Raw genomic sequence first — 17,907 nt, 5'->3', positions numbered from 1 at the left:
TATTGGCTCAAAACTTGTGTAGCAAACCTGTGTGTTAATTTCAGTAACTTTGGCACGCGACATTGTATCAGTCGATAATACAGTTTCCATTTAACTTGTTGAACTTGTTCGTCCAGTTGACATTGGCGGTTGGAGTGTGTTGGTTCGCATATTTGAACTTACTGGGTAAGTAAAATGTCTTGATGTTTATTAAATGTTATAAGTAAAATATAATTCGTCTGACATTCTGTTCATTTTGAACGGTTGTGACTAAAATTAAAGTAAATCAAATAACGGAATCCTGACCAACGAACGTGGTACATTGTTATTACCAGAGATTTGGTTATTACCGTTTTTCAGTGTCATAAAAGAAAAACATTGCTTTCACGTCCAAAACATGGTAGTAATTAATAACTAGAATAATTGTATTTATTATACTATTGCTGGGAAGTTGTAACACGTGTTGTACTTAACCTAAAACTAGGTACAGGTAGGCAATTATCTGAATTTGTGTTTTTAAATATCGCAGAGGAAATATCTGCTTAAAGCTGGCTGACTCGTACTGTAAGTTATTTCCACTCTTAGTTTGGTAGTTTCATGATCGAGAAAAGTTGTCCAAATCAAACAATACTTGACTTTCCGTTTAATTTACAATTTTTGAGTTTGTTCATTTATTGCTCTTTTAAATATTTTCAGAGTTCTTTTCTTTCTTTCTTTCTTAATTCTGCTAATTTCTTAGGATCATAATTATTGCACGCAGTGGCGGAACTATTCCGTTTGAGGCCGGTGGCAAATTCATTGGATGGCTTGATTGATGATTTTTTTGGCGTTTCAAAAATTTGAGTGTAGTCTGTACATTACTGTCATTGTCATTACTGACGTTTAAAACACCAAAGTATTGACAAGTTGTCAATTAAAAATTATCATGACTGAAGTATTTAAAGTCGATAAAATTAGAATAATCTCTTTAGAACAGAGCGGTATAATTTACATTCAGGTTCTTGCAATATTGGAAATTCAGTGTATTTAGAAATTAAAAAATTAAAACTGTGAAAATTGACAATGCAAAAAATTAAGGTTAGTAATTCTAAGGGGGGTTTCACACCATGCGACAGTTAAATGACATTCACGTCTAAGATTTTTTCTCCCCGGCTGTACATACGAACGTTATAACTATAAAGCCTCATTTCCACGGTCCGTTCTAGAGAGAACAGAATTTGATTTACGATGGAATTTGAGTTATTGCACCATATTTTGCGGTCAGAAAATTTGCAAATCCTATTGCACCCTTGGTTTAGAATCCTCTGTTCCGATTCGGGCGGACAAGCTGGTTGAAACGCCGAACCACCACACGGACTTGCTACATTTGATCGTAACCAAACAGTTTTAATTACTCCAATTCTTTTAATTTGAACACTAATTTTTTATCATAATGTTAATAACGTAAATAACACATATAAATGTGGATTAATTTTAATAAATATGCTGATAAATGTAGATAGATGAACATACTTATTTCCTGCATTGAAATGTACAGAATCATTGTATGAAAACAGGCGCGAATGAATGCAGGTAGGTACGTTTCTTATCTCTGTGAGTGGATTTATCCTTTTGAAATAACCGACAGGTCTGTATTTTTGTGGATTTGGTCAGTTATTACCTGAGGATTTGCATTTTTAATTTTGTTCTATGAATTAAATTTTCTGAATATTAGTGAAAGTTAACATACCATCCATATCCACGAACTAAGTAACTTGAAATATAAATAAAATAAAATAAATTTATTAACATTCTGTACTGGTTCAAATGCACGAACCATCTTGTTTGTTCGACGGACATTTCAACGCAGAACCAAGACAGAACGCACCGGACAGTTCAACACAGAACGCACAGAATAATTGAAATTAGCCGCTCCTTTGGAGAAAACTTTCAATAAACAATGCATTTCAGAATTTTTGTATAATTAATCTCGTTAAATAGGAATAAAAAAATGTTACTGTATTTCAATTGATTATTCCTGACATTATTTTACTGGTGGAGAAGTTATTTTAACATCAAGCTAAATATTGCAATGAAATATACAAAATTATTGTATGAAAACAGGCGTGAATGGATACAGGTATGTAGGTTTTTTATCTCTGTGAGTGGATTTACCCTTTTGAAAAAACCGACAGGTAGTATTTTTGTGGATTTGGTCCGACTTATTACCTGAAGATTTGAATTTTTAATTTCGTTCTATAAATTGAATCTCTAACTTACGACGGTTTATATGAGAATTTACCTACAATACAAAGTTTACTGGTTTAATTGAACAAACTATCTTGTCTGTTCGACATCGGTTCGGCGGACATTTCAACACAGAACAAAACACAGAACGCACACTAATAAAATTGGTCGCATAGAATGAACCTAACTTATGAAATTATTTTGTACGTTCGAAAAAGAGGGATTTTTGTATGCTTGGTCTGCGTTCTATGAATTGAATCTTTTGGATTTTGGTCAGAGATATTACCTGAAGATTTAAATTTTTAATTTTGTTCTAAGAATTAAATTTTCTGAATATTAGTTAAAATTACCATAGCTGACATATCCACGTAATAAGTAACTTGAACTATGAATAAAATGAAACAAATTTAAGAACATTCTGTACTAGTTCAACTGAACGAACGAACCATCTTGTCTGTTCCACATCGGTTCCAGAACGCACCGGACAGTTCGACAGAGAACCGAGACGAAACGCAGAGAACCTAATTAATTTTTTTAATTGCACTTCATGATTGCTGACAATTGATTGGTAAAAATGAAAGTTATTTAACATCAAATAGTAGCTGCAGTTTTCAGATTATTATTTATGAAATGGCCAAAAAAAAGTTCAAGTCATAAAATTTAAGGTCATTCTCAAATATCGAACGTGGCTTATTTGATACGTAGCTATTTATTTCTCCTAAAAATTATAACACGTCGGACGAACAAGTTGGTTCTGTCCGTTCTGCCTTGGTTTTGTGTTGAAATGTCCGTCGAACCGATGTCGAACAGACAAGATAATTCGTTGAGTTGAACCAGTACAGAATTTATTTAACTTCATTGATCCTTCAAGTTTCTTATTTCGCAGATACGTTGTGTAAGTAAATTCTCCTAAAATCTATTTAGCAGATTTAATTTACAGGATCATATAAAAAATTTAACTCTCCAGGTAATAAACCTAACTAAATCCATAAGAATACAGAGACCTGCCAATTACTTCAAAAGGGTTAATCCACTTACATAGATAAGAAACCTACCTGTATTTATCCACCTTTTTTCATGCAATGATTCTGTAAATTACAATGCAGGAAATAAATATCTGCATTTATCGCCATCTTTATTAAAATTAATCCACATTTATATGTGTTATTTACCTTATATTAACATATGATAAAAAATTAGTGTTCAAATTAAAAGAATTGGAGTAATTAAAACTGTTTAGTTATCATCAAATGTAGCAGTCCGTGTGGTGGTTCGGCGTTTCAACCAGCTTGTCCGCCCGAATCGGAACAGAGGATTGTAAACCAAGGGTGCAATAGGATTTGCAAATTTTCTGACCGCAAAATATGGTGCAATAACTCAAATTCCATCGTAAATCAAATTCTGTTCTCTCTAGAACGGACCGTGGAAATGAGGCTTAACAATTACCTAATAATTTAACTGAAATTACAATGTTTGTCTTAGAATCAAATTTAGATAATTAAAATTCTTTTTTTCTGGCTTTTTGTTCGGCAAAAGTGTTAATTACGTCATCGAAGTTCAAATTCCGGGCCATGGAATGTTGGACAAAACAGCTAAGCTGCTTTCCTTCTTGTCCCATTTCTTAGATAAGTTTTTGTCAATTTTAATTTTGAAAATGATCGCTCGGCATTAGCCGTAGTTACAGGGATGGTAATAAATGACAGAATTGCAGCGCAGACTTCAGAAAAGCCTGAAGACATAAAGTGATTCTTGATAATTAATAAGTCAGCCAGTTCTCCTATAGAAGATGACGTTTCTATTTCATGTCGAAAAGCGGATCGAAAACTAAGAATTTCCTTTGCAAACGAGATCGATATTATCTTTTTTATACAAATTGACAAATATTAAAGCTTTTTCTAACAAATCGTTATCATTTAAATTTTGCAAAGTGACAGGTTGCAAGATACTGAAATTAGAAACAACTGTGAGCAGCTCAATGAACATACACCGCATTTGGCTCGATATCTCTTAGGAGTTTTTGAACTTCGCTATAAGTGCCTTTCATGTTATTAGCTCCATCATATCGCTGTCCACGACACTTAGCAGAGAAATAAATACTTAAAAAAAGAATTATCAAAATTACAATTTATTCCCAAACACCAAATTTTGTCAAAAAATGCTGACGCGCGTTTCGATAGCAATGCTATCATCATCAGAGCGATGATTAAAAGAAAATTCACATATTTACGAAATATGATTACTAAAAATAGGAGATTTATAGGAACACACGCAATTACGGGGTAAAACATGAGATTTCAAGCAATCTTTCCAAAACTGTTTAGTTCCACTATTATTATGTGTTTTATTATTACATACATATATTAATAATCCAATAAATTCGCAATAGCGCTCATTAATGTTTATTAATTTATTTGTTCATTACTAATACTTCTATTGTAGACATGGACGAGAGAGAGAAGAAAAGAAGAAGAATGAATACCGAGGGTGAATCTGTCAACCGGGATCATGACAAAGAAACTGATAATAGACCAACAGAGGTAATAACGAATTGACTGATCAAGATAATTATGGCAATGTAGTTTTTTGTCTTTGTTTTACATGTGCGTTCTGTTTTATTCTTTGATTCGTTTTGCTGATTTATTGTTTTTCATGCATATGTAAGTGTGGTTTATTGCTAGTTAAATTAATGTTTTTTTTTGTTTTCTTTATAGGAACTGCACATACCAGATTCATTAAAAGCATCAGATGTCGCCGATTTAACTACAGAGGACTTTAAGGTCGTCAGAACAAAACTCACCTTTGTAGATAAGAGCGAGGGCATAAAACGTTTATTTGAATGTTCAGCATCTGGGGTCCAGATAACAGCCCCGAGGGGCTTTGGAAAATCAACATTTATGAATATGCTCGAGGTATTTTTGATGACAATAATGGATGAAGATGGAAGGCCAATTTCAAATCCAGAGAGTTCTGATAATTACAAGATGTTTATGGAATTAAAGCTAGGTCAAAAGCATGGTGGATTTGTTAAGCAACATTGCGGTCAATATCCGGTGATTTCGTTGAGTCTTAAATGTGTGAGAGGTGAAACAGAAAAAGGTATTTTAGACTCCCTAAAGGTTGTTATTTGTGAGACATTCGAAAATCATTTCTACCTGCTTGAAACAGCTTCTGATGGTTCTAAGAACTTCAAAACTAAGAAAATACTGGGCATCCAGACATTTTTGAAATATTGTGACCGCGATGAGTTGCAACACCTGTCCGAAACGAATGTAGTAGATGCTTTGAAATTCTTGTCTAAAATCTTGTACGATCACTTTAACAAGAAAGTTGTTATACTTGTAGACGACGCCGACGCGCCCATTATGAAAGCTATTACAGACACGGTGGATAATGAAACTCTGAAATACCTCATGCGTCTTCTTAGGGATATGTTGTCAGCAGGCTTGAAGGGGAACCAGTTTCTGCAACGTTCATTTGTTAGTTCTTGTGTTCGCTTATCAGGCGTATATTCCTCGGAGATAAACAATCAATTTCATGCTCTGTTCCTCCAAAAAAAATTGTTTTCTGAAACATATGGATTCACAGAAGAAGAAGTACATAATCTGTTGAAGAATGCTGCATTCCAAGAAGTGAATGATTTGGATGGTGTTAAAAAGTGGTATAATGGATACCAAGCGTTAAATAAAGATGGGGCAACGATTTACAGTAGCTGGTCTGTTCTAAACTATTTGAGCAACAGTATTGAAGAAGGAAAAAAAATGTTTGACACTTGTTGGTCTAACTCAGGCTTACTGGATGTTTTAGAAGAATTGCTTGTGCATCAGGAGATACATGAGAGAATCAACAAACTTATTAATGGCGAGAATATTTCGATAGTAGTAGCTGAGCCAACAGTTAAAAATATATTGGAGTTGAAAAATACGATTTCTTTTCCATCTACAAAGTTGAATGAGAAACAAGTGGATTTCTTCTTGCAGCTACTGTGGGATGAGGGTTTGTTGAATGCAGTTGAGAAGAATGGGAATACTGCAGTACTAAAGATCCCAAACCTTGAGATTAAGACGGAAATCCAACGTCAATGTTACACTCAGTCGCTTTTTGAAACCAAAGATGAGCTCAAATATGTAAGTGTGGTTCATTGCTAGTTAAATTAATGTTTTTTTTTGTTTTCTTTATAGGAACTGCACATACCAGATTCATTAAAAGCATCAGATGTCGCCGATTTTACTACAGAGGACTTTAAGGTCGTCAGAACAAAACTCACCTTTGTAGATAAGAGCGAGGGCATAAAACGTTTATTTGAATGTTCAGCATCTGGGGTCCAGATAACAGCCCCGAGGCGTTTTGGAAAATCAACATTTATGAATATGCTCGAGGTATTTTTGATTATAGTAGTGGATAAAGATGGAAGGCCAATTTCAAATCCAGAGAGTTCTGATAATTACAAGATGTTTATGGAATTAAAGCTAGGTCAAAAGCATGGTGGATTTGTTAAGCAACATTGCGGTCAATATCCAGTGATTTCGTTGAGTCTTAAATGTGTGAGAGGTGAAACAGAAAAAGGTATTTTAGACTCCCTAAAGAATGCTATTTGTGAGACATTCAAAAAGCATTTCTACCTGCTTGAAACCGCTCCTGATGGTTCTAAGAGCTTCAAAAATAAGAAACTGGAGGGCATCGAACTATTTTTGAAATATTGTGAGATTAATAGGTTGGAGGAATTGTCTGAAACGAATGTAAAAAAAGGTTTGGAATTCTTGTCTAAAATCTTATACGATCACTTTAACAAGAAAGTTGTTATACTTGTAGACGAGGCCGACGCGCCCATTATGAACGCTCTTATAGACACGGTGGATAATGAAACCCTGAAATACCTCGGGCGTCTTCTTAGGGATATGTTGTCAGCAGGCTTGAAGGATAACGAGTGTCTAGAACTTTCATTAGTTAATTCTTCTGTTCGCTTATCAGGCGAATATTCCTGGGAGATAAACAATCAATTTCATGCTCTGTTCCTCCAAAAAAAAATGTTTTCTGAAACATATGGATTCACAGAACAAGAAGTACATAATCTGTTGGAGAATGCTGCATTCCAAGCAGTGAATGATTTTGATGGTGTTAAAAAGTGGTATAATGGATACCAAACGTTAAATGAAGATGGGGCAACGATTTACAGTAGCTCTGTTCTAAACTATTTGAGCTACAGTATTGAAGAAGGAAAAACAATGTTTGACAGTTATTGGGCCAAGTCACGCTTACTGACATTTTTAAAACAATTGCTTGTGCATGATGAGATATATAAGATAATCAACAAACTTATTAATGGCGAGAATATTTCGATAGTAGTAGCTGAGCCAACAGTTAAAAATATATTGGCGTTGAAAAATACGATTTCTTTTCCATCTACAAAGTTGAATGAGAAACAAGTGGATTTCTTCTTGCAGCTACTGTGGGATGAGGGTTTGTTGAATGCAGTTGAGAAGAATGGGAATACTGTAGTCCTAAAGATCCCAAACTTTGAGATTAAGACGGAAATCCAACGTCAATGTTACACTCAGTCGCTTTTTGAAACCAAATATAAGCTCAAACCTGAGAATATAGAGAGATACATAGAAGCACTGAATCGACTGCTACTAATAAGGAGTAATGAACAAGAAAATGAGGACGAAGAAAGTAATGAAGAAAATGAGGACGAAGAAAGTAATGAAGAAAATGGTGAAATAGAGGAATCTGAGTAAGGGACAACTGAAAAATATGAAGAAGCAATACGCAACCTTATTAATGCGGTTTCACTTCTTTTCTCAGGTGATGCGATAATTCCATTTAATGAATCAGAGTTACATCACATCCTGTTTTTTTTAACATATAATAACAAGCTTTTCACAACACAGTCTAGTAAAAGTATTACAAGATTTTTGACAAAGACGAGTATAAATACGTTGGAACCAAAATCTATGTTGGGTTGTGTTTAAAAAAAACTTGCATGTGGCAGCGAATTACTTAGTCGACAATATTGATATAAACAAAGCAAAAATTGTATATGGCAACAAATAAGTTTTCTTTAGATATTTTCTTATTTCAGTTAGTTAATAAAATAATCTAAGAGTCTTTGTATATTGTATTAATAAAAAAATATTTTGAGAAAAAATTTGAAATAAAATGTCACAAAATCAACTTTTCACACAATAATGCCCTGTTATTCTGTCAATTGGCCACAGGGCTATGAGTCGAAGACTTACCAATAAACGGTGAAGCTGTCGTTAAAGAGGAGATGCTATTAGAATAGATTGATTCTGTAAATATTGGGGTGTTGAAAGTCGAGGGATTTAAATAAGAATCTACTAGGTTTTGAAAGCGTCTATTTGGTCTAAACTAGGATATTATGAAAAAACAGATGGAGCTATTATAGTCGGAATTTTGTAAACTTTGGTTAACCCCGCCCACATAAACAAATGACGATTTGAATTTGTCGAATCAAGGAATGGCTAGCCTTCTTTACACAACATATTAAAAAATTTGACAACTCTAGTGTCAGTCACACTTGTCAAAAAGATTTGCAGTTTTGCGGGAATTTAATTAATAGTGAAACCTTCGTCGATTTTGATCTGGTTTCGTCTTCTAATGTGTAGACATTTCTACCCCGGCTTCTGGCAAATATCAAAATGTTGCAGAGTAAATCTGACTTCCAGCTAAAATACAATTGACTTAAAAAGTAGGCGGAGTTAAACCAAAGTTATAAAATTTTGACTATAGAATCCATGTAGACGAAGAAAACAAAGTATGGAAAAAATTTAAACTTCCGCAATTTGGGGGGTAATGAAAATTAAAGGAATATTCATCTATGAATATCGTCGTCTAAGCGGCAACTATACAGGTGTCCCAGAACTCATGCCTAGCCGAAAACCGGGCATATCGGGAAAAGCTGTGAATGTGTAAATTGCTGAAAAAAAAGTTCCAACTCCAACCGAAACTGAGAAAAGACATGACAAAGTTGACCAATCACAAGGCCGCGAGGACATGGTCTGGAGGATATACTCGCGTGTTGCTAAGAGACCATTATTATTATTTGTGCTTGAGCTTCTAAGATTGGTAATTTTCGTTAAACAATTTCTCAATTTTAATGCACACCAGGACAAAACAAATTACATTTTTGGCGTCTTGATTGCTGTCGGCATCCGCCCTTTTTCGGCTAGGCGTGAGTTCTGGGACACCTGTATACCACAACCTCCATTTTTACAAAGTCATACGGGAGCGCAAAAAAACTGTTGCTGATCCGTTACAATATAACCTTAAACACACGCGCAAGTGACAGCTGTCAGAAAATTTGACAGTGACGTTACATCTCATATCACTGGAGGAAACACGCAACCAACAATACAGTTGTTTTTTATCATCCATCATCGACCAATCCCAACAAGCGCCTATAAAGTGACAGCTGACATTAAAAATCTTTATTTGAAGAATTCACGAATTTTCGGGCAATTCGTTGAAACTGTTACTCAACTTTCGTCAAAATTCCGCTTTTAATAAAAAGCAGTTTTTTATTCCGGTTTTCAATACATGAAAAGAATGCTAAGTCATCGCGTTTTGACAATAACCTCAAAACTTGACAGACGTCAAAATCGACACAAAATTGTTGCTTGAAATCGTGATGAATCACAACATAGAATGAACAAAGCGGTTTTCTAGCACACGCTAGCGCTTTCCAGAACTTCAAATTCCCCTTTAAATTCAAAATCGCGTGTCGGAGCACCAGTCAAACACATTCCTTTCAAGCCGCACCATGGAGTTTCCAGACATGGGTAAACACTGTTCTAAACAGAATTGCAACAAATTAGGTAAGTTTTGGTACCAACACACTACAAAATTATTAATTCCATTGTTTAGATTTTCTTCCAATCAAATGTGACGTTTGTTCGCAGATATTTTGGTAAGTTGCGCTCAAACTGCAATAAATCTGTCTCCAATTTTTTGTTTTTTTTAGCGACGAGCATTATTTTTATATGAAGCACGATTGCGCCAACGCTTATCTAAAAGACAACCAAGTGCCTGTTTGTCCCTTATGCAATAAACCCATTCCTGTGGGCCAAGGCCAGGAACCAGACCACGTAGTTGGGGCCCACATAGACAATGATTGCCAGTCCGATCCTGCGAGAACCAAAAGAAAAGTCTTCATAAACAAATGTTCAAAGAAAGGCTGCAAAGTGAAAGAAGTAGTTCCAGTTATCTGCGACGAATGCGGCCAAAACTTCTGTTTGAAACACAGACATGTCCAGGACCATCATTGTGAGGGTCCACAAGGGCAAACCAGACAGAGGGCATGGTAAAACAAAACTCTCACGCTGCGTTTATAGTTCTCATGTTTTTTCCAGGGATGCAGCGATGAAGAGACAAAGTAATCAAAACACTGCCACTCCATTCAGTGAAGTTCACGGGACGATGGTAATTATTTCTACTGTTTTAGTGTGGTTGTAATGAGGAGAGTTTCAGAGCGAAGACGAGGCCTTGGCTAGAGCTTTAGCTTTATCAATGCAAGATAATGGAAATGTGAAAACTCCAACTCAGGAAGAAATGGATCTGGCACTTGCGAGACAACTCCAGGCGTCGGAGTATCAAGGGACGACGGCAACCCCCAGATCTAACACCAGAGACAAGTGTATTGTTATTTAATTATCTCGTTAATATTGTATACACCGATTTTAACTGTCTTTACATTTGTATTTTATGTATATTATGCAAGTTCCTTTATTAAAATTTTCAATCTTCGTTGTTTTTTTTATTGCCTCTGAATGATAATCATTAATTACGTCGTCTCGTTATCTGTTTTTGTGGCTAACTCAATTATTTTCCACATTGTGTAATAAACATTGCATGAACACCGTTTGAATAATTGCGTAAATCCCCAGTGGCGTCGTCTCTTCATTTCTTTATTGATTGACCACAAATTTGAAATTTCCCCCCCAATTTTCAAATTAGTGACGTCTCAACGAAAAGTTAGGTTACCTTCCATCAATGACACGTGTTATTCATGTCACCAAACAAAACAATTATCTCCAATTTCTTCAATTTGCGGTCCATTAGGGACGCCTCTGCCTCCACTCAGTAACTCTTTCCGACCACAATGTCAACATAAAAACAAGATTAGCCACGTCGCGATAACCTTTTATCACAATTTTCTTCAAATAACCCCCCAAATCGTTCTTTACGTCAGTAGTGACCCATTCGCGATGGCCACAACGTCCATCACGCGTTTTTATCTACATCCCGGTTTCACCCCGGCGAAAAAGAGCGAAATCTTATTTAAACTCCAACAGAAAGACCCCAGTCTCACGGGGGTACAAACAGAGTTGTGTTACCACGTCGAGACCACTTCTCCCTTGTCAGCGAACGAGAAATCCCTACTAAAATGGGTGTTGCAAGATCCGTTCCACCCAGAAGGTCTATCAGAAGAAGAGCACTTTTTAGACGACTCCAACGTGGTGGAAGTGGGGCCCAGGTTCAACTTCTCCACCTCCAACTCCACGAACGCTGTCTCCATTTGTCGCAATTTGGGGTTGGGGCAAGTTGTGAGGCTCGAGGTGTCGCGGCGTTACAAGTTCGTTTTTGAAACTCCGGCCAAAACCTCAGGGGTGGATGCTTTGGCGGCGCTTCTGTACGATCGGATGACGGAGTGTCGCTACACGCCGGAAAACAAGCCCAAGAGGAGCTTCAACGAGAAATTGGCGAAGAAAGAAGACATCCGGGAGATCAACGTTTTGAAAAGGGGCGAAGACGCGATTAAAGAAATTAACATTGAAATGGGGCTAGCGTTCGATGATGCCGACTTCAAATACTACACGAATCTCTTCAAGAATGTCCTCAAGCGCAACCCGACCAACGTGGAGCTGTTTGATTTGGCCCAATCCAACAGCGAGCACAGCAGGCACTGGTTTTTCAAAGGAAAGATGATCGTAGATGGAGTTGAACACGAGGAATCTCTTATTGATATGATCGTAGATACGCAGAAACACACGAACCCTAATAATGTTATCAAGTTTAGTGATAACAGCAGGTAATTATCATTCAAAGTTAATTTAACATTCGCGCCGACACTTCTTTTTTCCCAGCGCTATCAAAGGCTACATCCATAGAAGCTTAAGACCGATCACTGCAGGCTCTATGAGCGAACTCCGCGAAGCCAACACGGAATCTCATCTGATTTTTACTGCGGAAACTCATAATTTTCCCACTGGGGTTGCTCCGTTTAGTGGGGCCACCACTGGAACTGGAGGAAGAATTCGCGATGTCCAAGGAGTTGGGCGAGGGGGGTACTGCATCGCTGGTACTGCTGGGTACTCAGTGGGGAACCTCAACATTCCTGGTGAGGAAACTTTCTCGATTTCCTAGCTGATTTTCTTGTGATTTCGTCCAACTTCCACTGAATTCCTTGTGATTTCGTCTAATTTCCCCTGATTTACTTTTGATTTTGTATAATTTCCCCTGATTTCCTTTTGATTTCGTATAATTTTCCCTGATTTCCTTGTGATTTCGTATAATTTCCCCTAATTTCATCTTCCTTCCTCTGATTTCCTTGTGATTTCGTATAATTCCCCCTAATTTCGTCTTCCTTCCCCTGATTTCCTTGTGATTACGTATAATTCCCCCTGATTTCCTTGTAATTTTGACTGACTTTCCCTGATTTCCTTGTGATTTTGTTTGACTTCCTCTGATTTCCTTGTGATTTCGTCTTACTTCCCCTAATTTTCTTTTGATTTCGTATAATTTCTCCTGATTTCCTAGTTATTTTGTATAATTTCTCCTGATTTCCTAGTTATTTTGTATAATTTCCCCTGATTTCCTTTTGATTTCGTATAATTTTCCCTGATTTCCTTGTGATTTCGTATAATTTCCCCTAATTTCGTCTTCCTTCCCCTGATTTCCTTGTGATTTCGTATAATTCCCCCTGATTTCGTCTTCCTTCCCCAGATTTCCTTATGATTTCGTTTAATTTCCCCTGATTTCCTTGAGATTTTGTTTGATCTCCCCTGATTTCTTTGTGATTTTGTCTGACTTCCCCTGATTTCCTTGTGATTTCGAATAACTTCCCCTGGTTTCCTTATGATTTTGTCTAACTTTTAACTTCCCTTGATTTCCCTTAATTTCCCCTGATTTCATGTGATTTCGTCTTCCTTCCCCTGGGTTCCTTTTGATTTCGAATGACTACCCCTGGTTTCCTTGTGATTTTGTTTAACTTTTGACTTCCCTTGATTTTTTGTGATTTCGTTTTCCTTCCCCTGATTTCCTTTTGATTTTGTATAATTTTCCCTGATTTCCTTGAAATTTCGTATAATTAACTCTGATTTTTTTTTGTGATTTTGACTGATTTTCCCTGATTTCCTTGTGATTTTGTCTGACTTCCTCTGATTTCCTTGTGATTTCGTCTTACTTTCCCTAATTTTCTTTTGATTTTGTATAATTTCCACTGATTTCCTTGTTATTTTGTATTATTTCCCCTGATTTTCTTTTGACTTTGTATAATTTCTACTGATTTTCTTTTGATTTTATATAATTTTCCCTGATTTCCTTGTGATTTTGTCTAACTTCCCCTGATGTTCTTTTGATTTTGTATAACTTCCCCTGATTTCCTTGTGATTTTGTCTAACTTCTCATAACGTTCTTTTGATTTCGTATAACTTCTCCTGATTTCCTTGTGATTTCGTCTTATTTCTCCTGATTTCCTTTTGATTTCGTATATTTTCTACTGATTTTCTTGTGATTTCGTCTGATTGCCCTTGATTTCCTTTTGATTTCGCATAATTTCCCCTGATTTCCTTGTGATTTTGTTTGACTTCCTTTGATTTCCTTGTGATTTCGTCTTACTTCCTCAGATTTTCTTTTGATTTCGTATAATTTTCCCTGATTTCTCCTGATTTTCTAGTAATGTTGTCTGACTTCCCCTGATTTCTTCTTTGTGATTTTGTCTTCCTTGCCCAGATGTCCTTTTGATTTCGTATAATTTCTCCTGATTTCCTTGTGGTTTCGTCTTATTCCCCTGATGTTCTTTTGATTTTGCATCACTTCCCCTGATTTCCTTGTGTTTTTGTCTAGCTTCCCCTGATGTTCTTTTGATTTTGCATAACTTCCCCTGATTTCCTTGTGATTTTGTCTAACTTCCCCTGATGTTCTTTTAATTTTGTGCGACTTCCCCTGATTTTCTTTTGATTTTGTTTAATTTCCCCTGATTTCCTTGTGATTTTGTCTAATTTCCCCTAACTTCCTAGTGATTTCCTTAAACTAATACACCGATTTCTCAATGATGTTAATCCCTCGGGAAATCCATTATTGACCACTTCTTAAACCACCATTTTGTAGGCTACGATCTCCCCTGGGAGGACCCCACCTTGGAATACCCCAACAACTTTGCTCCTCCCTTGGAGGTGCTTGTGGAAGCCAGTAACGGAGCCTCCGACTACGGCAACAAATTCGGAGAGCCCCTAATTTCCGGCTTTGCGAGGTCTTTCGGTTTGGTGGCCGACGGCGAGCGCAAAGAGTGGATAAAACCGATCATGTTCAGCGGAGGAATCGGCAGTATGGAGGCGTCCATGACCGAGAAGTTACCCCCAAAACCAGGCCACCAAATTATTAAAATTGGAGGACCCGTGTACAGGATTGGGGTTGGAGGAGGCTCCGCTAGCTCCGTGGAGGTACAAGGAGATAACAAAGCCGAACTCGACTTTAACGCTGTTCAAAGAGGAGACGCCGAAATGGAGCAGAAGCTCAACAGAGTCGTGAGAGCTTGTCTGGAATTAGGGAAAGAAAACCCAATTATTAGTATCCACGATCAAGGAGCGGGAGGCAACGGGAACGTCCTGAAGGAACTGGTAGATCCTGTAGGAGGCATCGTTTATGCCAACAGGTTTGAGTTAGGAGATCCCACAATCAACGTTCTGGAGTTATGGGGGGCTGAGTACCAAGAAAACGATGCGCTTCTCTGCGACAAGGCTGACTTGGAGATCCTGAAGAACATCTGCAAGAGGGAGAGGTGTCCCATTAATGTCGTGGGCGAAGTCACCGGCACGGGGAAGATGGTTTTAGCCTTGGACGAATCAAAGAAAATCGTCCCGTTTAACTTAGAACTAACCCACGTCTTAGGTAAAATGCCGCGCAAGGTCTTCAAACTCGACCGCAAACTCCCCTTGCTCAAAGAACTGAAGCTCCCGGACAGCCTCTCCATCTACAGCACCCTGGAGCGCGTCCTTCGCCTCCCATCCGTGGCCAGCAAACGCTACTTGACCAACAAAGTCGATCGCTGTGTTACCGGCCTCATCGCGCAGCAACAATGCGTGGGCCCACTGCACACCCCTCTTGCCGACGTCGCCGTCACGGCAATTTCCCACTTTGGCTACGAAGGGATTGCCTCCTCCATCGGCGAACAACCAATAAAAGGTCTTGTTAACACAGCCGCGGGGGCTCGGATGACTGTCGCCGAAGCTCTCTCAAACCTCGTCTTCGCCGTCGTCTCCGACCTCCGCGACGTCAAATGCAGCGGGAATTGGATGTGGGCGGCGAAGCTCCCCGGTGAAGGCGCCGCTCTCTTCGACGCTTGTAAAGCCATGTGCGACATCATGTCACAACTGGGGGTTGCCATAGACGGAGGGAAAGACTCTCTAAGCATGGCGGCGCGGGTTGGCAAAGAAACCGTTAAAGCTCCTGGAACTTTGGTGGTTTCCACTTACGCGCCTTGCCCGGATGTCCGCAAGGTTGTTACTCCAGATCTCAAAGTTCCGGTGACTGGAAAGTCCGGGCAGTTGTTATTCGTGGATTTGTCACAAGGGAAGAATCGTTTGGGGGGCACAGCAGTCGCGCAAGTTTTTGGACAGTTGGGCAACGAATCACCGGATGTAGAAGACGTGAAGGAGCTCAAGAATGCCTTTGTGGCCACGCAACAACTTATAAGAGACGGTGCTGTTCAAGCTGGACACGATGTTAGCGACGGAGGATTGATAGTCTGTCTTCTGGAGATGTGCTTTGGTGGAATCAGCGGAATTGATGTCCAAATTGGGCACCGCCACGGCAAACCAATCCCGATTTTGTTTTCCGAAGAGATCGGATGGGTGCTGGAGGTGCTCGAGAGCGACGTACAACACTGTCTTGCGGTCTTCCAGGTAAGATCCCTTGTTGTCTCCCAGATTCTGAATTTCATGTTTAGAAACACCAAGTTCCGGTTTATAAAATCGGGAAGAGCGTCGGCTGCGGTATCGACTCCAAGATCACGATCTCTGTTAACAACGCCTGCATTGAAAGCACAGTTCTTCCTCTAATGCGGATGTGGGAGGAAACGAGTTACAAATTAGAGCTCCAACAGACTTTTAAGGGTTGTGCAGACTCTGAATTTAACTCGCTGACAGGGAGGTCCCACCCCAACTACCGCTTGTCGTTTGACCCCGATGTAGACTCCGCCATCAAGGGGCCCGTCCACGTCAAAGTCGCAGTGCTAAGAGAGGAAGGAACGAATGGCGATCGCGAGATGGCCGCCGCCTTGGTCCGAGCAGGTTTCAAAGTCTGGGACATCACCATGCAGGATCTCCTGTCCGGAAACGCGGTTCTTGACCAGTTCAGGGGGCTCATCTTCCCTGGAGGCTTCAGCTATGCGGGTACTACTCTTCATAGTCTGTTAAACTAACTCTACAACTTCTTTTTTTAGACGTGTTGGGGTCGGCGAAGGGCTGGGCGGGCAGCATCCTCTTCAACCAGAAAATCCGCGAGCAATTCGACCGCTTCTTCTCGCGCCCCGACACCTTCAGCCTCGGCGTCTGCAACGGCTGCCAGCTCATGGCGATGATCGGCTGGGTCGGCGAGCTAACCCCCGACAACACCCCATCAGTCATGCTCGAACACAACGTCTCCGAGCGATTCGAGTGTAGATGGAGCACCGTCCGCATCGAGAAATCCAAAGCGATCATGTTGAAAGACATGGAGGACTCAGTTTTCGGCGTCTGGGTGGCTCACGGGGAAGGCCGCTTCACTTTTAAGAATTCCAGAGTCTACGACGAAGTCACCGAAAATAACTGCGTGGGGTTGCGATACACGGACGATGCTGGTAACCCCACTGAGATTTACCCCATGAATCCCAACGGGAGCATTGGGGGAATTGCCGGAATTTGTTCAAACGATGGACGGCATCTGGCGATGATGCCGCATCCTGAGCGGTGCGATCAACCGTATTTGTGGCCTTACACCCCAACGGACTGGAAGCACTACCAGAAGAGTCCGTGGCACAAGATGTTTAGAAACGCGTTTGAATGGTGCACCAACGTCAAGTTCTTCCCGGTTTATTATTAGAGTGGCTTAACATTCCTTTTTCTGTTGTAAGAGAAATATATTTTAATAAAAAAAGTTTATGGCCCCGGCGCATCCACCATTTCTAAAACCCGAAAAGTTCGCTTTGACGACATTGAAACGTGCAATTCTCATTAATCCGAAGCGATTCTAAAGCAAAGCAGCTCAACATGACTCAAGTGGTCACATGAAAGTGAGTCAGCGCTCTGATAAGATAAGGATTCGTATAAAATTCCGTTATCGCTAAACCGTAAATAAGAAACACCAACAAATCGGCTTGTTTCCTTGTCTGACAAACACCTCTTGTGCTATTTTACGTGTTACCACCGCTCCCCGTCGTGTATCCTCAATTTATCTCATTAAAACCCAACTAGAGCCGCAATTATC

At 39.0% G+C, this 17,907-nt stretch overlaps 3 protein-coding genes across 3 annotated transcripts; all 3 read left to right on the top strand.

Moving 5' to 3' along the window:
• The first annotated feature begins 60 nt into the window (after positions 1–60).
• On the top strand, positions 61–8,596 carry LOC148166564 (uncharacterized). Its single transcript, XM_088048755.1, has 4 exons — positions 61–165; positions 4,645–4,742; positions 4,917–6,329; positions 6,384–8,596. Exons 2-4 carry the CDS (start codon positions 4,647–4,649, stop codon positions 7,938–7,940), a joined length of 3,066 nt encoding a protein of 1,021 aa, XP_087904881.1. The 5' UTR covers positions 61–165; positions 4,645–4,646; the 3' UTR covers positions 7,941–8,596.
• Positions 8,597–9,604: 1,008 nt separating this feature from the next.
• Positions 9,605–10,968, top strand: LOC148166563 (AN1-type zinc finger protein 2A-like). The gene is made up of 5 exons (XM_088048756.1): positions 9,605–10,040; positions 10,090–10,132; positions 10,187–10,525; positions 10,575–10,644; positions 10,693–10,968. The coding sequence occupies exons 1-5, from the start codon at positions 9,986–9,988 to the stop codon at positions 10,870–10,872; spliced, it is 687 nt and encodes a 228-aa protein (XP_087904882.1). The 5' UTR covers positions 9,605–9,985; the 3' UTR covers positions 10,873–10,968.
• A 234-nt stretch (positions 10,969–11,202) lies between these two features.
• On the top strand, positions 11,203–17,587 carry LOC148166562 (phosphoribosylformylglycinamidine synthase-like). The gene is made up of 5 exons (XM_088049340.1): positions 11,203–12,253; positions 12,309–12,562; positions 14,554–16,346; positions 16,391–16,835; positions 16,886–17,587. The coding sequence occupies exons 1-5, from the start codon at positions 11,430–11,432 to the stop codon at positions 17,521–17,523; spliced, it is 3,954 nt and encodes a 1,317-aa protein (XP_087905466.1). The 5' UTR covers positions 11,203–11,429; the 3' UTR covers positions 17,524–17,587.
• Positions 17,588–17,907: the final 320 nt, after the last annotated feature.

This window comes from Gnatocerus cornutus, unplaced genomic scaffold, assembly GCF_029298725.1.
Source record: "Gnatocerus cornutus isolate USDA-ARS CGAHR unplaced genomic scaffold, icGnaCorn1.1 ctg00000023.1, whole genome shotgun sequence".
In the NCBI taxonomy this organism is placed as follows: domain Eukaryota; kingdom Metazoa; phylum Arthropoda; class Insecta; order Coleoptera; family Tenebrionidae; genus Gnatocerus; species Gnatocerus cornutus.
Note: the sequence above shows the minus strand (reverse complement) of the source record. Positions and strands in the feature narration are given on the sequence as shown.